The following is a 24515-nucleotide window of genomic DNA, read 5'->3' on the forward strand; positions in this document are numbered from 1 at the left end:
TTTTAAAAAAATACTCGCTGTATTATTCTTCTCATATAATTTGCATGCAAACTTTTCCCTTTACACAAATTGTTTGCGGTAAATCTTCGCGATAATGTTCCCATTCAACGAATATTACCGAAAGCGATACACGGGGGTGGACGGGGTGTGCAATCTTACCGCAGGGTGTACAAATGAAACGAACCCAGGGGTGAAACGCGAGCGCGTGAGCGACGATTTCCCCGCGTGCACGCGTCGAAACGAAATTCGTGTCGTACGAAAATTACGAATAGGTAGGTAGATATATGCACGCGCTCTCTTAACTCTCGCATATGAATAATAAACGAGGCGCTAATGCGCGCCCCTTCGACACCCCCTGTTTCTCTTCGTCTTAACCGAGCCCGGCGTGTCCGAAAGCGCACAGTAATCGGACACCCGCGGTTACATCATTAATTCATTCGCTCGCTTTATGCTCTGTCGCTTGTATCGATTGCCGAGTGTCACGTGTCAAAGTTTCCTCCAGTATGTATATATGTTAAATTATTTTTTAATTAATTTAGAATGTAATTTAGACAAAGAGAAAAAGAAATACAAAGAAATACACACACATAGATATTTATAATATATATCAGTAATTTAAAAAAAAATTAATCCTTGGGAAAATGCTTGAAGATTAAGACAGATTGACAATGTGCGAATGCGTACAAAAGAAAGATAACACGCATACATGTAACGTATGCACGACTTGATATGCAGACGGCGTGCATGGCACGGCGGCATTGCTTACCAAAGAATCCTGATTCTCTTTGGCTGCGAAATAATTCTCAAAAATAGAAGTCGAATAGCAACTTTGTTATGATGGCTAACGTTTACATTTCTTGAATTTTATCAATTTTTTAAATCATACTATACATCTCCATCTTTCACATAACTTTATCCATATGTTTGCCAATAGAAATAACTGAGAGATTAAACAAATTATTAGCAATAGAGCTATTACTTTGTGTAATAAGTAATTTTATTATCAGCATCTATTTCTTAAATATTACGTCATATTACGGTAACACTGCACGGCGCAGCTTGGCTCACTTAAATGACAAACGCGAGAAGCTGAATGGCAAACGAGAAGATATTTGTCTGTGGATCAAAGCGCGGTATTGAGTGGGCGTATCGCCCGGGGGTCAGGCAGTCGATCTCTCTCGGTTTTGCCGCTTAACAAGGATCGCCTCCTCTTTAAATGAGACTCGATGACCGGGCGGAAATCGAAAGCGCGTTGCGATGACACCGTAAAAAAATTACGATTCCGTTCACCGATCCTGTTCGAATTTAATCCCCGGCCGATAGATCGTTCCGCTAATAATTTGCGGCGTGCATTTAGTAAAGATGCATCTCATTGTAGAATTGCATTTGGAATATATTGGAATATATGCGTACGAATATATCTTTTTTCTTTCTTTTTTTTTGTTTCATATACGTATTTATATATATCTTAGTATCAAAATAAAATATTATAGTATCAAATTTTTAGTATCGAGATATTTGATGTCGCGCGTACAGTTTTCTTTGCGTCAATACTTTTGCGGCATCGAAACCGTAACGCGTATCCACGCCAATCAAAAAGTATGTCGTTATCGACGCTATGTAGAAAGAGATAGATGGCTTTTCCAACTGCCTCGTTTTCGCGGTTCTCGATTTAACCGCCGTTAGATCGACCGGATGGATTGGACGCAGGACTCGACTCTGGCGCTTTCTCGTCCGCCCCCGCGTCGCGAGAGATCCTCTCTTCCGCGTCTCTCTCTCTCTCTCTCCCTCCGTCCGATGACAGAGGAAACTTCCTGCGGCTCCGGGTCGATCTTTCGGGTGCGGTGGTGTAATAAAAAACAGTCCAGTCAGCGGGGCGTGGATCGCCGATGGCGCGGACGGCCACGTTTCGTTCATCGAGTCGACGATCGCCTCTCAGCCCTTATCGCGCGACGCCCGTTTCTTTATTTATCCCTTGCTGTTTGCGTTCTCCGTTTATCGGCATAATTTGTTTCATTGGTATCAGCAGGTTTGTCGAGAGGTTTTTTACGTGAGAGTTTTATTATGTGGATTTATAATGCATTTTTTTTTTTTTTTTTTTTTTTAAAGAGATTATTATAGATTGTGTGGTGCTTTAATTATTCTGTATTTTTTGCCATATAAACCGATTTATATTTGTAATCTATTTAAATGTGTATGTAAATAAAGAAATTGTAGCTATATATTGAGCTATTTTAAAAACGAATTCTAATGTTTTAATAATTATAATTTTAATAATAGCCATTATAATGCTACATTGTCTCAGAATTTCGAAAGGTTCCATCGAAAGGAGCGAAACACATAAAAGGAACATGATTAATAAAATCCATTCAAAGTCGCGTGAGAGAACAGAAGATAGAGAAAACCATCTAAACGGTGTCGACGAGATTTCGTAGCAGTAGCTGTCATCACGTCGTCGTCGTCGTCGTCATCCGCATCACGACGATTCTATGCGGTAAGATGCGCGGAGAGAGCACGGGAGACACGGTGCCCGAACAGAGCTGGATGGAGGAAGCTGGTAGCCCAGGATATCAGTATCAACGTGGTGTAATCAACGAACCACGCCCCTTGGTGCTATGCTCTCTCCGTTCCGCCCACTACGGCAATTACACCCTCGAGTCACCCACTGGAGGGGAACATTAAATTCTCCCCTTTTCCCCTTCGCCGGAATCCCCCACTCATCTCCTCGATCTCCTTCCACTCTCCGTTCACCTTTCCTCCTCTCTCATTCTTCCTCTTTCTTCGTCTCTCATTTTTATTTTTAATTATCGTTTTTAAATACTGGGGTAGACAAAATAGTGGAAAATTAATTTTTCAATTCTGTTTCGATCATTCAATATTAATTATATTATCTGTTTTGTTGAATAATGATATAAATAGAATTTTTTGAATTTCGTAAAAGAAAGGATCTGTGATACTACTTAATATAATTAATCTCTACTTAATAATATAAAATATATTACATATAATTATGTGTGCAAATATGCTGCAACATGTTACGTTTATTTGCATTTTACTTATCTAACAATTATTAGATCGATTCTTAATGAGATTAATGAGATTTTGATAAAATTCCAATAATCGTGTTTCGCTCATTCAAAATTAATTGTCGCAATCGGTCATCATGATCTGCTTTATACTTTCGGCTAACTCACTTGTTCCGTAATACAAGGGTTATCCGATATAACGAGATGATAAAACGAGAATTATAAAGCTGCTCGCTCGTGAAATCGCATGCTCATTTTGCTAAGTGCAACGACGTGTAAAGTGATCGCATAAATAGCAACAAAATGAAATTCTTCAGGAAGAAATGTGCGCGAGAACTTTTAAGTCAGCGTATTGTGAAAAATGCGACATTTCCTTCCGTAGAAAGATCTCGAGTTTCCGCGACTGAAAAAAATTACTTTAATTGTTTGAAACTTAATTTAAACGTTCCTGTGCGCGCAATGATCTTTCTATTTTTGCGAAAAAAAATCAAATCTTTGAGCTAATTATATTGTGAGTTACTCTTATAATAATCGTGTCCACAAATCCTATTTAATTAAACTGTATAAACTTTTTTAAAAACAATTTTTTACGCCTTGTTTTTTGGCTTTTATTAGTTATTATACCTGTTTTAATTATTTTGTAATTTTCTTAACACACTTGTTAAACATATTTTTTATATTTCTTTTCAATTCTACTAATTTCAAAATTTATTTTTAAAATTTTTTATTACAATATACATATATGTAAATAATATAATTGCATTACATATTAGGATATTTTGAGAATTTATGTAATTCTTCATTTAATGAATGAAGAATTAGATTTTTGGATTAGATATCGCACAATTTGTTAATTTTTAATTTTAAATCCTGCTGATAAATGATTAGTCACGGAAATTCTTGTAAATGCATCAAATGCATGCAAACACATGATGCCACATTTAACTTGATGATAAATTTGATATTGTGGCAGCTTGACATTTAATAATTAAATGAGTAACAGGAAATAATCAATTAAGGCCAGATAAAAAAAAAAACTATAAAAATAGAAAAAATAAAAGAAAGCATAAAATAAACCAATTTTGTAATAGCGAGAATTGTATGATTTACACGAGCAAACTTAGATTGTTTTATATTTGGTATCGACAACAAATTTTGACATCAACAATCTAAGTGTTTATCGACTATTTAAATTACATAGAATATATATGGTTGATTGTGACGACGAACAAGAATACAAGATAAAAAACTGGTGAAAAGTAAAAATAGAATATGTTTTATGTGTTTGTGAAATTATTTATATATATATATATATATATATATATATATATATATATATAAAACATGCATGCGAATTTAATTTATTTTCTGTAAAAATTTGAATTTTTCGATTTCAGCATAAAAATCGAATATATTCACAATATTATTATAAACTAATTATTACATGGCCATATTTATAATATTAAATATGCAATATAAGTATCAGTTTTAGATTTAAAGTGAAAATACAGAATTCATGGTTCATATGTTAGAATTTGGCGATTTCAATGCCCGACAAAGGACATATTCGCTCTCTTAAAGTCTTCTATACGTCTTGAAAGATTAAAAAGGAAATTGATTTAATCTCGTCAAAGCCAATTAAGCATTGTAGGAAATTTATCGCAATTGAATTTGAAGATTTTTTCAAGAGAACAAATTATACAAATAGAACGAGAGCCAACTATAGACAGAACGTTCGACAGACGTCCGAAACAGTATGAGAGGACACGAATTGCGGACATTCGCTACGCTCTCTCGAGCTGCGATTTGTCCGCCCAATTTCACGGCCCTTTCGGGAAAAATGGGAAAATTTCTCCTCTCTCGGTCGTGGCAACGAGTGTGGGAAATAGATCGCGTTATTCTCCCGCGGTTGACTCTTTGACACGCCCATAGCGAACGCGCGGATTAAAACGTTCCTTTTCCAGTCTTATGTTTGGTGGTGGTATTTAAAAATCATATAAATAGTTTAAATGCCAGCGAGTCACTATAGAGGGGATTATAGTTTAATCTGCAAAAAAATTGCACACGCGTAACAGTGTAAGTTAGATAAATAACAATCAATTCAAACACACATCTCATTCTAACCGAATATTTTTCACTTTATCATTATTTATGTAAGAAAACTTTCAATTATGTTCTTTATAGAGTACTAAAAAGAATTATTATGGAGATTATATTTAAGAATTAATATATTAAAAATGTAGCTAGATTTATATTAGATATCTTTGCGATACCTTTATATCCTTCGTTAATAAAACTATGATATTTATATCATTTAGCGATTTATTTGATGCAGTTGATATCTATATTCTTATTTTTGAAATAAACTCTTTCTTAGAAAATTCAATTTTATTATTACTTAAGTTTATTTTTATATATCTGCGCTATATATGTATTATAGCCTTTAAATTTTCTATATCCATATAGAGATTGTATATTTGAGATATAAATAAGAAATATATGACTGCTGAATTAGATTTAGAAGATTAATTAAAAATTTGATCATTAGTCTTTAAATATCATCAATGATATAGATGCTTCTTTCAAATACCTTCATTGGATACATTGTTATAAACAGAATGAAACATTCGAATTATGTATCTTAACAACTAATATTAATAACATTTTTACCATAATCTCATAATAACTTTTGTTACGCAAATTTATGGACCACCCAAATCTCTCGAGAGATTGATTGAAAAATATGTTATCTTTTTAACAATTTTAAATATGAAAAGAATACAAGCTTGTAAACTTTTCCATTTAATCGTCGAAAACGTAACGTCAGGAAGTGATCGAGTCTGAAAAATTTCATCTCGCCGTTCTCTATCGACTAACTTGGTCCCTCGCCCTATGCAACGACGATGTCAATCGAGGTCACCGTCGCCGCCGCAATCTCAGCATCGCTTTCCGGAGCGAGTCCGCGGACGATTATTAGTTTTCCGCCTCTTCCGGAAACCGTCGGCTCGTTCTCATCGACCGCAAAGAGAACGTGGTAACGTCGTCGTCCACCGCCCGTCGTACGTTACCACGCTCTATAGGGGAGAGTCGCTCTTTCCGCGTCCTCCGGGTAGGCGTGGCAGCGTCGGGAGAGATGATTTATCCCTCGCGCGAGGCGCAGTAACTGCCGAGATCGCTGACTAAACGACCACGCCGGTCCTTTTCGTGTATTAACCGTAATGCACTCTGCCTTGCTATTGTGTACACTGTATACGATCCCGATCCCCCCTCCCTCCCCCCTTTCTACTTCTTCCGACCCCCTTCAAACCACCCTTCACCTATCCCGTCGACCTTCCGTTTTTTTTTTTTTTTTTCCTATCATCTTCTTCCGCAATTTTTTGACATTCTCTCTTGTTGAACATTATTATAACTTATGAATGATACCTCTGTTTTGTGTGCGAAAAAGAATTTCGTCCATGATTAATTATTTTTATCTTTGTTGTAGCGTATATTTATTTCATTTCTGTTCTTTCATTTTAAGCGTAAATTCGATTAGTTAATATACATGTTGTTACTTTAGATTTTTGATATGGATTTTTTTTTTCATGAAACGTATTGATAAAAGCTCTCGAGTTTTTAATGTAACATGATTTTGATATATATTTATGCCATTGTTCCGATTGATTTAAAAGTAAAAAAACACAATGATGAAATAAAAACAGGAATGCTTAAAAATAAGAGGAGACTTTACAATAATTATTATCGCATTTAAAAAATTAACATATATCGATATGTTTTTAAAAAGAGTACAAAAACGATATTAAATTTAATAATTAAACTAATTCCTATGTATTACTCTCGTTACTTACCTAAGAGAAAATCACCTGTCATCAATTATTGTGCGGTGAGAAAAATACCGTGTATTTTTATCGTGCTTCCGTTTGAAAAGTCACGGCTGTTCCGAGTCAAAGAAGGCTAAATCGAATTAGCCGGCTGACACATTGACGCGTTTTGCATCGTGCATCGTCCTGCAGTTGCAGCGGCCCTGCCGAACCCGGCATATGGGGTCACGCCTACGAGGTAAACGGAGGGAGCCCCGATTTCGTCCGTGGATCCCTTTTCAGAGGCTCGGGGCCCGCACGCGACGCAGCCTGCGAAAATGCGCAATCCACCGATTTGAGACGACGATCTGATCCCGTGGGAGCACCCGATGACGATGAATCGACCCGGGGCGGCCGGCCCCTCGAGAAACGCAACGAAATTGTCAAAACAAGGCAAACGCAGGAACCCTCGTGCGATTAGCGATCTCTGTCGATTGATCTTTTGAATCGAAATGCGCGAGATAAATTAGCTGAATAAGAGAAGGCGAATATAAAAGTCAAGAATTTTGAAAGACATTCTTGAAGACATTATCTCTCAAAATTCTCTAAACTTTATTCTAAAATAAATTAAGATTTCTTATATCTCATCAGAGTATTGCAAATCTCGATTAGAACTATAAATCATCAATATGCGACATGCGACCCTTAAAGTTTAGCTTTAAGGGGAAGGGGAAAATATCTTCTTTCGATTTTATTGCGATAGAACAATCCGTATGTATAAACTTTTTTTTATTATGCAAATAATTAATTATCAAGAAGCTAAGTAAACGATGCCTTTTTTCTAATTAACTTTTAAATTAATATATAGACATATAGTTGCGCACCGAGTAGGCATAAGGTAGAAGGCAAATAATATTTCGAATTACAGTCGCACATTTTATTGCCGATACGATATTACAACGTATGCAAGTCTATAGCCCGATATTTTGTGCGCTTCCGCCTCATTGTAACGTTTCGCCGTTGTAATACAGCTGCGATGATCGCACGGCTGATCGATACGCGGTATCGCCGTCACGTAATAGTTGTTCGCCAGGCTCAAACCCACTGCTTAACGTAAACTATCTACAAATACGAGCTACGATGTTTATGCGGAATTACTATCTACCTGGTATATGGTATGTGTATATTTACAAACTTCTAGGACTTGTTATTTACAATGTGCGCTGTGAAGTCGGAAAAAGATATCGAGCGCTCGAGCAATATGGTCGAAATGACTCTCTCGCGTATTTAGAACATTTGAATCGATGGCGCGATAAAAAGCGAACCAAGCGGAGAGGAAGTTCGGCTTTATATCTTCCGAATAATTATTAAAAATGTTTAAGAAAATGTTTGAAAGATAGAAAATATCCCATGCTATTGTTAGCAAGCGATTCATGCATATTTAATTTAATTTCAATGAAATATTCTCTCTCCTATCTCAGTGAATAATATAGCATATAATAAAAGTTGTATGTAAAAGATAAAAGAAAGATATATATGTTGACGTACAAGTATTTATCTTGCCACAATTTTTAAGTTAATGGTGATTGATTTTTAACTCCCGATTGATAAATATCACGACTTCATAATGAGGACATCCGATTTCATTTTGCCTCGCGCGCCTTCTACACCGATTATCATTTTATCTCTTTCCTTCGCGTTTTAACGTACCAGGCGTCCAATTCTCATCGTCCACACGACGTTCACTACCTCCCGGAGGATCCGAGACCAGCTCGATGCGCTGGTACCGCGAAGGCTCTTAGACCACCCCCAACCCCGATCTCTACTCCCATACCGGCACTCAGTGGCGGCTGCACCTGGCCGGTTAAGTTCACCGACGAGTTCACTAGCCCCAAAGTATCGCCCAACACCGACGCCGCTCCCGGGGATGCGCTCTCGCCCGAGGATGGTGTCGGTCTCGCGCGCGGTGCCCTCGCGCACTTCTCCAGATGATGATGATGCGATCTGACAGCCAAACGGCTCACGTGCACTGGTATCGGCACGACGATCCTGGTACTTGAACCGGTATGCTGGCCGGCAGTACCATTGTGACGACCAGAAGCGCCGGAGGGCGTCATAGCTGACGCCGCCGTCGAACCGACGCCGACACCGCCGCCGCTCAAGCCGGCCTTCACCCGCTTCCATTTGGCACGTCGATTCTGGAACCAGATCTTCACCTGCGCCAGAATTATGTCGATTTGAAAAATAAATTATACAAATTCTTTCACAGTAAAGAGAAGGATGAAGTTGCATATGATAAAAGAATTAATATAATATATATATATGCATATTAATATGTATTTAAAGAAATTAAATTTTATAACTTTGGATACGTTTTTCGTATTATAAATTAATTTTAATATTTCTGTAAATTTTCAGTACTTTTAACGTTGCGAGAATTTCTCTCAACATTCAATTAAATTCTAATAATTTTGAATATTAATTTATTCTTTGCTATCAAACCCTATGTATGATTCTTATCGATTTATCGTTTGTGTTCAGCACTGACCTGCACCTCCGATAGCTTCAGCGCATGCGCTATGTGCGAACGCTCTGTCAGGCTCAGGTATTTCTTTGCGTGGAATTCGCGCTCCAACTCTAACAATTGTTCCGAAGTGAACGCGGTACGTCGTCGTCGGGCCTTGCTGCCACCGGTATTCGACGCTGACGAATTCTGCCCGTTCTCTAAGGATCTGCTGGGACTTGTGGTGACATTGCCGATGCCACCGCCATCGGAAATGTCATGACTCTCACCGGAACCTATAGCACCGCTACCCTCTTCGTCGCTATCGGCTGATACACGACCGTTCTCAGATCCTGCAACACATGGATGATTACGAGGCATCTGTCAAATCGCATTTTTCCTTATATCAAAGTTTTAAATCTAATTAATATACCAAAATATAATGTAGCAAAGAAAATTTGAAATTGATAATGAAATAATTTATCATTAAATTATCTGCGTTTCAATATTCCGTCAAAAATGCGCGTTATTCGAACATTCATTACAAACATATGTACGAATAAAAAATATAACACGCTTTTCAATTAAGACGTTATTTTTATGATTAATCCATAATTGAATTATTAAAAACAAATAACAATTATGTTCAACATTCAAAAAACATAATCGTCGAAAAAAAAACGACTTTAAGGTATACAATTTCAAATAGAAGAGTTAATATCCACGACTGAATCTAGAGACATTAAGTCATCAACGAACTTTATCGCTATCGAGAGTACATCGCCGCGGTATGTATAGCCTGGCGGCTATTTAATATGCGGAGCAGATTGGTCGTTCCTTCATAAAAGTTGCGCTCTTCGATCGTCGACAACGTTCTCTCATCCGTAATTTTCCGTACAGAGTTTTTTTTTTTTTTTTCTCTTCATCCGCGAGGCAGCCGAGCGCGGCATGCAATATGCACCGGGATACGAAACAAAGTTACTGCGGAGTTTGATGACTCCGTCGGGTCATCATTTATTGAAAATTATTCCTACAACGTGGTTATATAGCGGTTCGATTGGCTCGCGCTCGGCTTGATCGACGTTTCGACGATCGACTGAATAAGAAATGGAAATTTGCATTAATTCGCGGATGTTCGCAAATGTCCGAGGAAAGTATTTGAAGATTATCTTTAATATCAATGATAATTGGAGGATTTTTATATAAAAAGAATTAAACGACAAGTTTAACCATTTCAAGTCAAAGATGCGTTCAGACTTTTAAAAGTTTAATAAAAAGAAAGAGAATTATCTGTGCAATTTATTGTCTGTAATATTTTAGAGGTCGGTGAATGAGTCATGAATCAATCAATATTATTCACTGCTTTTTTTTTAATAATATAAAAATATAAAAGTATATTAATTATTAAATGTCTTAATTATTGAAATCTCTATTAAAATAATACAATTAAAACTTGCATATGTAGATACTTGTAATGTGTATTTGAAAATGTATCACAGAACATAAAATTTCACGTTCTATCGGATCTAAAGTTGTATTCTAGTAGATGAATTAACATGTATTAAAACTTATGCACATGCAGTCCGTTTCCCTCAGAAATAATATAAATAGAATCGTATATAAGTTTTCCTCGTCGTATTTTCTCAAGTAAGCAACCGTACGTGATTCGCACAACTTTTCCCACCGCAATATGGTCGAGTCGCATGATCAAGAGCCGATCGTTATTTGCGAGCGAATCATTTCCTGCTAAAGTTCGTTGTCAACGGTCAACTCGGCTATGGTCAGCTTGAGTTATTCATCGGTCGCGATTCGCGTCTTTTTTATCCCGAAGTTCGCGGATCGCGCACTTACAGGAGCGCTCAAACTTTCCACCACCATCGGTTTGATGCACTCTTCAGTCGCTAACTTATTCAGAAGGTTTCGATTAGGCGAATGATACGCTTCCGCGAGCGTACACGGGCGTTGTCCCCTGCTTCCCGTCTTTACACTTTGCGGAGAAATCGATCTGGGAGAACGACGTTGTTACATCGTCGTTTAGCGGACCATACTCTTTTAGTCAATAGAGTTATTGGAGCGAGGCTATAACCCGAAACTTAAATACGATAATGAAATCGCTTTCGCTTGTTTGATGGCAATTCTGTTCATTTGGCTCTTATAGCAAATACCTAGGTAAAGACGACATGAAATCCGTAAATAAACATATTGATTCAGTCGCAAAAAAAAAAATAATATATATGCCTTTTTCAATAAAAGAGAAAAAAAAAACTTTACATAGGGATAAAAAAATATGTCTAGTAAATAAAATAAATAAATAAAATAAAGTTTAATAAAATATAATTTCTAAATTAATTTTATTAATGTAAATATACATTTTACATTAATACAGTATATTGCAAATTAAAATAATTTTGATTAAATTGTTGATTTATTCGCGGAAAATACTTTAAAAGAAAGAAAGAGAGAAAATATTTGCACATATTTCACACATACATACACATATACACCCCCACAAGACAAGCACGAAATATATTTTTTAGGCTATATATAGACTATAAATAATAACATAAAATTATGTAACGTATATGCGCATAAAATATTATATTATTTACAACAGGTAGAGTAATTTGCTCATGGATCGATTAGGTCGCAAATTTATCCGCCAATTACACAGACACGCAACAGATTAATTGGGTCGCGGCATCTTTATTGATTTCATCCTAAGAAAAGCTGCTGGTATCTACATGCTTAACGTAATATTACAATATTATCGATTCGTCATATATAATAATAATCAGCAAAAATAACTGACGTGCTTCAGAGCTCATATTTTATTTAACCAGCATGAGAGCAATTATTGAAATCTATCAATGATGAAACAGCCGGAAATTAAATCATTTAAAGATCTTTATCCTTGATTCATCGATCGTTTGTGCCGGGTTAATTTTCGCGATTTATCCAATTCCATTGTTTTCATTCTCTCAACTATTTCTTCGCTGATCAGCGATTCTTTTTTACACGGTTGAGAAAAGTATTTTATACTTTTTTTAGAAATTTTATATCCCTCTGATTATGAATCTCTAACGTATACAAAATATTTTAGAATATATTAGAATTAGATTACCTTTTTTTTTAACAATAAAAAATTTAAGCAATAAGATATTTTTAATTTTAAACGATTTTGAAACTCTTGATTTCTTAATATTTTGAAAAGTAAATATTCTTTCGATCCTAAGGAATTTTGGTTTAAAAATTTTTTAATTCTCTGTTTCCTTAAAAGAGTTCTTCAATTTCACGATTCTTAGATCTTTTCAAATACAATGAAATTAAACAAATTATTCTACGCCTATAATGTCTCGCATAATGACGCGAGATTCCACAATCGATCGGCGGAACCGTGCCAATCCTGGTATCGTCGTTACCGAGGGATACTATTCCTTTTTTTTTTCGCGACAAGTACGGCTCGGTCCTTTACGGAGCAAGATGCGATCCTCCCATATCGTGTCGGACGCACCGCAGGCTCTCCACGCTCGGGCAATGAATAACGAAATTTCACCGACCAGGAAAACTGCGGGAAAAGCAAAAAAAAAAAAAAAAAAAAAGTTCGGGGGTCTCGAGTATCTTCGTTCGATTGCAAGTGCGGGTATCGCGAGTAGTGTGGGAAATAATTTATGTATCTGTGGCCTTCGTAAAAAATGCAATAAGCTCGCGTGAGTTTGATTATAATTGTAGCTTGCATACACTTGATTGTGCATTCAGCATTAAGCATAATTCATCGTTGAGAAAATCATGCATGAAAACAAGTATACAGGATTCGGAGTACTCTATAATGAATAACATGAATATCTTATCCCTTTCGATCTTACACACTTTTAATTATGTCACTGTACTTCTCGCTATTTTTGCAACTTATCGATAAGATTTCGATATTCACATGTAGTTCCAGACATGCACGGGAAATATATCCGGTTCATTAAGTGTTAAGGAAACAGGCGAAATTCGCGACCTGATTCGAGAATAATTTGCTCAATCTCGCGACCCGATATAGCGCTCGGCGCGATCGATCGACGAGCTTCGCCGGAAGCAATTATCTAGATCGGATCGTAGGAAGCGCTCATTCGCTGCTCGCGTATGACTCTGAGTAAATGTATTTTTGAATATGCGACATGAAATTTCAATCGAGCTTATTAATCGGGCGTTCTGCCATTATATCTGTCGCGATGACGTTACCGAGTATTGCATAGACGATCGATATAGCGAAATGTCGGTTTGTCTCCCTTTCTTCTTTTCCTGCATCTGTCACTCGCTGCGAATATAATATCACGCGCATTCTTAGACACGCGCGTAGACAGCCAAATGTAAAAATGGAACGTAAGAAATATAACAAAAATAATTGTAACAATAATAATAATAATAATATTTAATACACGCATACAAAGGAAAAGATAGAGAGTAAGAAAAAAAAAATTTAATAGTAAGATAATAATTTTTGAAAAGAAAATTAAACCAAACTACTTCTCGCAATTGGATAATATATGTATACATTCCATTTTATGTATTTTTTTTTTTTTGTTATTCCGAGAATTTTTATTCCCATTCGATTACATCGCGTTTATCGACGGATTTTTTCTATAAATGCTTCCTATGCAGTATATAATTGCCGATTCGTTGAATCGTCGGCAATTATAGTTCAGATTATACGGTTGTTAATTATGCAACGCTGGCATTATAAATATCACACGATGCTCACGTCGCGGCAAAATTGACGACTTCCATTCACGGCGACGCGACAGCCACTTTGTTACTCTGACTCGAAGCCGATCCTTCATATAATCGGTTCCATCTCAGTCGTCGTCTTGACGGCTATGAATGACGAATGACGTGGTATAAAAAAAAACCTTTCATCTCGCATGCCAAATCGAAATATGATCTTTCCGCTCATCCGACGAGCGATACGCTAATCGGCTTCCCGTCGCAAAATCGGTGAGTGCGATTAAAATTCAAGTGACATTCGATGATTATCTTCTCGTGTGCTGTTGGTATGTCATTGAATTAAATTTGAGTACAAAATAGAGGAAGCGAGCGTTTAAAGTAATTACATTTCATAATTAATGTTACTCTCATTATAGGAAAAACTTAATGAAACACAAACTTAAAATTGTCTCTAATAAATATAACTCTGAATTGTTTTAGATTATCATAATCACAAGAGACGAAATAAATCACAAACGTTTTAATTTTAATTCACATAAAGAGCCCAGATAAATTACAAAAATTAACTTTGAATTATTATAACATTTTACTAAAACAAAACAAAACAATCGTGTTAGAATATTGAGATAATCTATGTATTATAATATAGCGTTTTCGAGTGAAGCAAGTTTGCGAGAACGATTAATGATATTATAAACTTCGCCTTGGCCTACTAGGCGTACTTGGATTATTAGATTAATCAATGAAATATTTCGAGTAAGCATTTGATTGATTAAACATGGCAAAGAATCTTGCGTTTTCAAGCCAAAATAGCATCAAACGGGATATACTTCATATTATTTATGTTAATTCAGATTCAAAACTCATTTTCGGTCGAACATATCTTCACGACAAATTGAGTTACTAGCATTATTAATATAGTTAATAACATAGTTAATAGCATTACTAATAGCAATGTCGAAGAAATCAGGCGACTTATTAGATTTTTTTATTTAGCATTAAGAGATATTTTTATAAATAGCTTATAAATATAGTATTCTGATTATGATTATGATTTTGTTTCGCGTATTTAAATGTCGTTTAATTTTAGATCGTGTGACACGATATATTAGTGAATCGATATATTAGTGAATCCGTTATTTTCGACGAACGAAATAAAACAAGATTTTCATGAATGACTTTTAGATTTCTCGAAGCGAAAACGGCAAATGTAATCGTTTCGCGTCGAATGAATGGAAGTCTGAATTTTCTATCGACAATCGAAAATTTTGTTCGACTCCTACACATTTCCAATTTACATGGCCAGCTTTCGTGTTCTTATGATGAAAATGCCGTTAACACACTTTCTGCCGTGTCACATCTGGGCCAACAATAAATAATTCGCTAGTGAATATCGCGCGAGACTCGTTCTCATTTCAAAGTACTTATCTGTTACCAATCCAATCTTCAATTATATCTATGTGATGTTCACGGATTCGATATTTCTGTACCTCCGAGTAATGGAATCCAAGTCTGTAAATTTAGGATTCTAGAGACTTATAAGATATTTGCCTTAAAGTTTAATTAAACGTTTGAACATTTTAAATGTATTATTGAGAAAAAAGATTCTGAATGATAGAATAGTGAAAAATATAACATTCATGAAGAAAATTTAATATCCTACATTTATTTACGTATATATACAGCTTCAATTTTTAAATGTAATATAAAAAAGACTTCGTTAAAATTAATAAAACGATATAAAATACGAAAGATTACTCGATATATAACGCGAATTTTTTCTATGAATGAAAAAAATTCAATATATATAGAAAAAGATCTATAATATAGATTTCTCTATTAAAAGAATTATCTTTATTAAAAGTATTATCAATACACTGAATATCTTCCAATCTTCAATTACAAAGATTGTATAAACAAAAACTTTAAAGATCCTAGACATTGTAAAAGGAAGAGTTATTTTTAACTTCTCGTCATTGGATAATAGCTCTGACAATCGATAAAATCTTAGCTATGCCGTTGTGTATTTATGACGCATCGTCTCGATCGACGATCGCATTAAAATAACTGCCCGTTCCTAGACCGTATAAAAATTCACTGCTCATCAAGAATAAAACCGATCGAGAATATATGCACAATGCATGTTACTTGATCGCACGAACACCGGCTTTATTTTATCAGCATTTCTTATAAAACCAATTTATCTATTCCTTTTTTAATAGCCAAAATTAGTCAAAATTAAAAGAATAATTAAAATTGTGAAGCTATATATTTCAAAAATACATGTAAAAAATGCCTGTTTGTTTGCATAATTTAAGTGGTATTTTATCTTATGTATTAAATTAAATTGAAGATTTACAGGCAATATATAATATTGTAATTTATTTAAAACACAGTCATATGTGAGAAAAAATAAATTTATCAAAATGTTTCGTCTTTTGAATTATATATTGTGATTTATTAAAAAATATTTAAATTCTTGTACATCATACAGAGGCTTTTCAAAGTACGATATGATTTATATAATTTAATTTTTTTAAATATTCTCTTTCTTTTATTATATCTGTGTCGTTGCTTAAAAAAAAAATTAAAATTTGTAAATCATAAAATTTTTACGAGCTCTGCTTTATCAGAGTTTGAGATTTTTATTTCTTAAATTGTACTTATATCTTTTAATTTTTTAATACTTGACTCTACATTGTTATCCAAATTTAGAATCTATATTTTTAAATTCATGTATAATTCTCAATTTTGGGATACCAATCGTAGCAAAACCAATTTCAGAGATTCGTATTTAACGTCTTCTTTTGACTTTTTTTCATTCCATTGATTCTCATCAGAGCAAGATCAGTGTTGGTAATCCACGCATTGTACGAGAATGCAATACTCACACGTAGGTGGATCGCGACGAATTCGTGGAACGTCGCGATCGCGCCTTACCGTGACAATCGGACGCACCGGTTCGGCGCGGTGCGTCATAAATGACCGATGACAGATTCTCCGAAGTCATTTCGTCTCGCATACGAAATCGCCGCCGGTCGGCGGTACATCAATAAAAAGTGTGTCCGGCCACGAATAAATGCGCGCGCCTGTACACCATCGGAATCGTCCCCACGAAAATACGTGATCGACGATCACGTATCCTTTGACTTTCGGCGATCGTCCGGTGGCGCGTTTTCGGAGAACTATGCAAAATGATATTTTTTTCATTGCGATTTTATATATTATATGCTTCCTTCTTAAATTTTTTATTTTACGGAAAGTATATAATATTTCGAACAATTTTTCAGAGTATGTTGTTTTTTAACTTTTCGATCATTTATCAAATATTTTCAGAAAACTTCCGAAAAAGGACTACATTAGAAAATTCGGCCAGGATATGTTCTGAGATATCTTAATACTACACTCATATACGTCTGTACTACACATAATGAAAGATCGGGCCACGGGATCGTAATAATTTATGCACGCTACCGTATATCTCGATCCTTTGCGGTCGATCGTGGCGACTGCGATCGTGACCAAAGACACGCCACCGGAATTCGTAAACACTTGACCGCCGATTTCTCTCGTTTCGCGATTGAATCCATAGATCATTCCGCGCCCCTCTTTACAGACCATCGCTTTGACGGCAATATTTATTTTCCTACGATTCAATGCGTAATTATTAAATAATCATATTATAATTTAATATTCCTTCTTTCAGAAATTCTTCTATAGAATTTCTTCTTAAAATACCATTTAAAATTATTATTGTGATGAAGATATTACTTCGTGCAGAATAAAAATTTATCCTATTAAGTTAATAGTCAGACAAGATTAAAGATTATCAGGATATAGATTTTATTTGGACAAATTTTCATTCGTTTCAAATTATTGCATTGAAGGATTGCATCGAAAGATTTAAAATTATGCAATATATATATATACAATTTTATTAGCATATAATCTGTCACTATAAGATAATCAAAGTACTTACGTATGCTCTTAGAAAACTAAGATTGTTCCATAGCACTCTTTGCATTTATAATAAGTTACCACTAACTCTTTGTAGCAAGTTACATTTAGTTACATTGTATATTAATGCGTGTTGTGTGTTTTCTACATATATACACTTCCCACGCAAATCTTTTTATTTTATCTATTTTCAAAAAATGGCGTGACAGAAAAATTCATAATCTATTTATAGAAATAATTATATAATAATATTTAATTTAATTTAATTTAAGTTATTTACATTACGTGTTTGCATTACGAGATGCGAACGATTAATTTAAGAGAAGGACGTAAATGTCACATGTATCATATATATCAAACATATTTCTTCACCGAAAGAAAACCCGTCAATTTTAAATAACCCGCAAATTCTCTTATCTCACATTTGTTGTTTCTATTATAAAAACTATTACTCCTAAAAATAAAATATTTGCTTTGAGAAAAATCTTTTTCACGGATTTTTACTTCTCTCGCGCTAACAATATTCTTTTTAAATATAAAAAAGAAAAAGGATATTAAAATAAGATTAAATTTTCTATCTCACCGTGCCGCGACTTGGAGAGATCGTGAGCCGGCGACGCCGGCGAGCCGATGCTGCCGTCCTCGTCTTCGCTGTCGGTGAAGCTGTTGAGCGCACGCTGACTCGCTGTGCGACGGCAACCGTCCAAGGGGTAGTATCCCTGCGGATGACCGGTCGCCGATGCGGAGAGCTGCGACAGCCGGCTCTGATGCAGCTCCGGATGAGCCGGATAGCCGGCGGACGGATGCTGCGGCGGCAGCATCGGAACACCGGCCGCACCGCCGCCGCCATACATCCGCATCGGTAGCCAGGCACTGTACAGGCCGAGCGGCACACCAAAACCTACGCAGATGGTTGACGGGATTAGATGGTTTAGATGGTCAATAAATTCAAGGTACACAAAATAAATAATCGACAGATTTATCCAGATTGTATCTAACTCAAAGCGGCCAATCTATCTTTGAAACTTGAACTAATAAGAATAATAATAATTTTAATTTTAATAATAATAATAATAATTTTAATTCAATGAAATTATTTAGCTACTATTATGATTTAATTATATTGAGTAAAAGTCAATTTAAAATTCGGATATTGAATATTGAACATATTTGTTAATCGCGTTTAAAATAACAATTTAATATTTTTAGCATTTTTCTTATTACATTCTTCTTTTTCTAGAGTTAGATATATAGTAGAAGCGTATTTCGAATCCGAAAACACGAAATTGATTATCTTAATGTAATATTTAATATCTTTCTTAAATATTCTATTAACAGCTTCGTTTACTACTTCAATCTTCCTAGTATCCATTAATAGCGATAAAAATAAATGTAACTGCAGGGTCAATTAATTTTTATGTTTTATTCCCGTTCATTCAATCTTATTAGATGATGTTTCTTGTTTGCTTACATTTAACTTCTATTTTCTTCAGCGCACACCTTTTTAATCGCATATATTCATATTCGCATTCGCAACTATTGTTAATATATATTGCACGTAATTGCTTTGTCTTTTAAGGTAAATGTTAGATTTCGGCTTTCATGTATATTTTTGTTAACTTTCTTTTACCCATTAACGCTAATTATGATTTTATATAACACATATTCTTCTTCATTAAATTCTTAATTAATTAATTCACAGGATATATCGAGTCTTTTTTGTATCAATGAAATTTCTGCGCATTATATATGTAACATCGCGGTTACAAGTTTAACGAGACATAACTTTGAGTTAACTACGCCATACTACGCCTAAGTTGAATAGAAGAAAAAACGGTTGGTTCCGAAGGTTCAATTATATGCATATACGTGACCGCAGATTATAGTTCGCGAAACGTCGCCAGCACCTGGTATCTTTTCACGTTTTGGAGCTTAGACACTACGGCGCCTTTCAGACTCGATAGAATAATTTCTTATAGTGATTGTGTCATATCATTATCTATCCGCATATGTGTTGCATTGAATAATCCAAAATATCAATAGTTGATATCTCATCCAACATCAACAAACAAATACTCAATGTCCGACAACAAATATATACATACATCTAGTATTTAATTTTTATGAATATATATTTATAATGTTTAATCATTGCATATGCATGTGACACCTCAAATATAGTTGCTCGCGTTTTATATGTATGTCAAACACAGTATCATAATCTTTAGTCAGTCACTGCTGACTAAATCAGTACATAATTCTCCTGTCGGAAGAATAATAAAGATTATATGAGAATCATTCATGTTTTAATTTTCAACAACTGTATACGAGTGAAGGAATTTTTCATCTTTTAATGAGGGTTCTTGCACGATGACTTGTTAAAGTTAAATATATAAAGTTAAATAAATGTTATCATTCTACACGTTTGAGACACTTATTAGTTTGATTATTGATCCGTAATTAAAATAAAAACTGATAGAAAACATATTCTCTTAAATTGAATCAGCGAACATATCTTCTTAATAAAATTTCACTATTTGAAATGCTATATTTATAACTGAAAGCACTGCTTGTCAATGATGATACATTGATTTCATTTAACAGAGTATAAGATGCAAACATTAAAAGCTTAATAATAAATTAATAAGGTTTTCCGTTTTATAGATTCAAAAAGAAGATTTCACAATTTCAGTATCTTTTATAAAATTAGCTGTTCTAGTAAAAAAATTTGTTTTCAATTTGTATAAATTATTTATAATAATATTTATAATTACATACGCACAACATATGTATATTTGAGATTTCAATTTGCTTTCTAACAACATTATCACATCTATTGTTAAATATATCGGCGAGAATTGAACGAATTGTCGGAATACAACAGACGTGGTAACGCGCTCTTTTCGCTGCAGTTATCGATTTCTTCATTTTTACGTATTTGTAGCCACCGTATTTTAAGCTGCAGTCACGATATTAAATTTTCGCACATATCTGCATCATTTTCGTCTAAAGAGTTCTTGTAAAATATTCCGAGTTTTATAAATTAATTCTAATCGATTCCTTAAAAAGTATAAGGACAAAAGTATGCTGAAAAATATGATGAATTCTATTTAATAATTTTCTGTTTTCATCTTTACACTGCAAAATCTTCTTTCTTATTTTACGATTGTTCGAATATTTATAACGAGTAACCGTTTTGCCGTTGGAAAATTAATTAGACTGGCATTATTTTTGCATGCAATATTCTTTTCACAGAGAATAAATTTCTCTTAAATGTCAAAATACATTATCTAGTATTATAATTAATTTATAGTGCTGCCAATAGCCCGAGGAATAAATACAGGGAACGAGAGCACTCACCCGAGGGCAGCGTGTTAGCCGTAGCGGTCGCCAGATAATGCCTCTGATAGAGCTGATACTCCCGATCCCGATGTTCTTCCTCCTCGCTGCCGTTCGTCCGATCATCCCGCGCGACGCCACCACCAGCATCGTGATCCTCGCGCCGGCCACCGATCAAGCTCTCGATCGTGAAGGGTCGCGGCGTCGGACGTCGCGCGAGCTTCGCTTCCGCAGCCGACGAGTCCAGCTCGTCGCTCGCCGATCCGACGTCGAGCTCGGTCTCTTCCACGCTTGCGTCCATGACTCGTTGAACCCTGATGGAGCCGATGAATGTGGCAAAAATCGAGAGCTGGACAAATCTCGATTCGATACTACATACGAAGCATGATCGTCCCTTTCCGCGCACAGAAATTGTCCTCGCGCGATTCAATGCGTCGTTTCCGTCTTCTAATAAATTCCGTTACCTTGAGTATTTTAGGAAACTGGATTGCGCAGATTTAATTGCGTTATGCGCCGAATATGAATGAGATTTGCAGTCAGTGTCGGATTAGCTTTATTTAAATTGTCAGTACCGAATCGTTGCAATATAAATTTGATGTTGTCAATTGTTGTTAAAGCACGCTTTGTATGTCAACAGATTTGTGTTAACAATTGTTTTATAGTTTTCTGTTTTATTCTGCTTTGCGTGGGATTACATTTCGTATTGTAATAGCTATGGCACATTTTATAAGGAGCATTACAGTGTGTATAATCTTCGCTGTCAATTGTCTTGCTTCTTTCTTTCTCTTTTCTTTTTCTATTCCGTATAATATTCAAATATAACATGTAGATATCTATTATGAGATTAATAAAAAAATCATAATCTTTTAATTCAACATGGCAGTCAACGTGTCGACGATAATTTCTTTTGCATTTCATTGACGATATCTTCCGTGATAGGAGTCATCGATGAGTTTCACAATTTAACAATTTCCGGTGTATATTTATATCTAATAATATAGATTTAATGTGTACTTTGGCACTGGTTACGATTTTATATAAAAAGTAAACCTTTATTACACACTTTTTCGCTGTCTATCTTCGTCGTGTGCAGAAACACTATCAATTATTGTAATTATAATACAATTTTTTATGAAAATTAGATAGCGTGATATCTAATTAAAATTAGACATGTATGATATCTCGAAATAAGATCTGTCATGTAAAAGATAGCGTTCGATTAGTATAAATGCATTTATTACATGTGATTTCGTCTTCATTCGCTTTATTATTGAAATATCGTGTATTGGAATAAAGTCATCGCCTTTTGCATATATTATAGCATTATATATTGAATAAAACTGATAGACAAATAGTTCAACTTGTCTAGGTCAATGATAAAATATGAAAAACTGTCGTCGGATTCTTGTCAAATTCTTACTTGTTCTTATTCTTGTTCAATTCTAAGCGTTAGATTATATCACCCAATATCGCAAGGGCTAGTAAAAAAATACTGTTAACTATCTGCAAAACCTGGCAGATATTAATCATCAGCACAAATTTGTCGATGGACAAATTATTATGATAATACTCGTAGATGAAACTTCTAGAATTGCTTATGTTCATCTTTATAATTTTTTTTTCTTTTCTTTTCTTTCAACTTTCTCGACTATGAACAATTTTGCACTACTTGTTGACGACAATGATGATGGCACCCGCGAAACTATATATCCACCCAAGTATGAAACTATACCCACATCAGACGGCAACCGTATGGCACACGGATCGACGGGCGACTGCCAAGGGTATAGAGCAAGGTATTTTAATTCGTGATCCCCCCAGCATGCGCGGTTCCGGTGTGGTGGATGGGGTAGCTGCGCCGTACCGACCTTCATTCAACCCTGATTGGTTGCAGGCGAACCAACAGTCGTCCGGCCGCGCCTATCGTTGGTTGACCCACCATCTTGGTGCCAGGTTTTTGATCCGAGGTGCTTGCATTCGGATGCTTCGAGATTGGAAACGGTGGACAGTTCAGGACAGTCGTGGTATAGGATCCATTTTTTAAATGTCACGTCGACTGCTGCGACAGCGTAATTAATGTACCTTAACTAAACACGATTTCTGGCTAATGATTGAAAAGATAAAACTCTCGAGAGCATCTTTCAGAAAGTGAAAATCTTGAAAATTATTTTCGGAGAGCAAATTCTGTAAAAGCAATAACAAAAAAAAAAAAAAAGAAAAAAATTTCTTTTGACATTTCCTTTCCAAGAAAGCTATTCTAATAAAGTTTTTTTCTCTCTCGAGGGTTAATAAAGTTTTCTGCCAATGCTTGATAAATATTAGATTACATTATTCATGAAAAAAAAAAATATATATATATATATTATATTATTAATACATATATTAATTACATAATATGGAATATTGCATACAATATTACACATATATTGGCATTCAAATTAAAGTTTAACAAATCTTATACACTAAAATTATATATGAGGGATAAGTTATGAGTGACAAGGCTCAAAACAATTTTGACAGATAATTGCACTTTCGTAGACGATGAATCGACGTTAATGAGCTTTTTTCACGGTCTATTTTGTACCTCAACATGTTCCCCATTAAATTATCCTTCGTGCCACCCCGAAAGAGTATTTTCTAACAAGCACACTTATCAAAATTGGTGTCTTGCTTCATCCGTTCACAAGAAAATTGACACGACTTATCCTATTTGTGGAACATTATTTGAAGTCACTGTTATACTTCGTCTTCTGACACTCTTACACATTATCGTGCCTGTCTAGTTCCTTTTAAATATTTTAATATGCTATGTATTTCAATTAATGCTAAATACTTTAATTTTTACATATGTAAACTTTTTTTAAATTAACCTTGCAAAAATAAATTGTTTTTTTTTTAATAGAAAAAAAATATTGCTTAGAGCTTAGATAACAAATTCTTTCCATAGCATTGTTTTGGCGTTGCTACATAAAATAATTAAATATTGTCAATATCGTAATTTTGAATGTTGAATAACTCATAAGCGCTTTCTTTGATTATGCTATTTTACTATAAGAGAAATATATTATGCTTTTATAAACTTGGAAAAATACAATTATTAAATTATAAATTATGCTGTAACGTCATTAGAAATGTTATACTCGTTACTTCACACGTATCTGCGTGCACGTTAAATTTTAG

General features: G+C 34.8%; 1 protein-coding gene across 3 annotated transcripts; it reads right to left on the minus strand.

Moving 5' to 3' along the window:
- Positions 1-6868: 6868 nt before the first annotated feature.
- Unpg (homeobox protein unplugged) lies at positions 6869-23099 on the minus strand. 3 transcript variants are annotated; one of them, XM_070308292.1, is made up of 5 exons: positions 21357-23099; positions 18580-18897; positions 9375-9682; positions 8537-9042; positions 6869-7325 (listed from the first exon to the last, which is right to left on the minus strand). In XM_070308292.1, exons 1-4 carry the CDS (start codon positions 21634-21636, stop codon positions 8572-8574), a joined length of 1377 nt encoding a protein of 458 aa, XP_070164393.1. In that variant the 5' UTR covers positions 21637-23099; the 3' UTR covers positions 6869-7325; positions 8537-8571. The 3 variants fall into 3 exon arrangements, with proteins under 3 accessions (XP_070164393.1, XP_070164392.1, XP_070164391.1); XM_070308291.1 differs by lacking the exon at positions 6869-7325 and adding an exon at positions 7621-7948; XM_070308290.1 differs by lacking the exon at positions 6869-7325 and having other exon boundaries at positions 7623-9042.
- Between the last annotated feature and the right edge of the window lie 1416 nt (positions 23100-24515).

Source organism: Polyergus mexicanus, unplaced genomic scaffold, assembly GCF_030449975.1.
Source record: "Polyergus mexicanus isolate NDT 795.1 unplaced genomic scaffold, iyPolMexi1.0 SCAF_15, whole genome shotgun sequence".
Taxonomy (NCBI): Eukaryota; Metazoa; Arthropoda; class Insecta; order Hymenoptera; family Formicidae; genus Polyergus; species Polyergus mexicanus.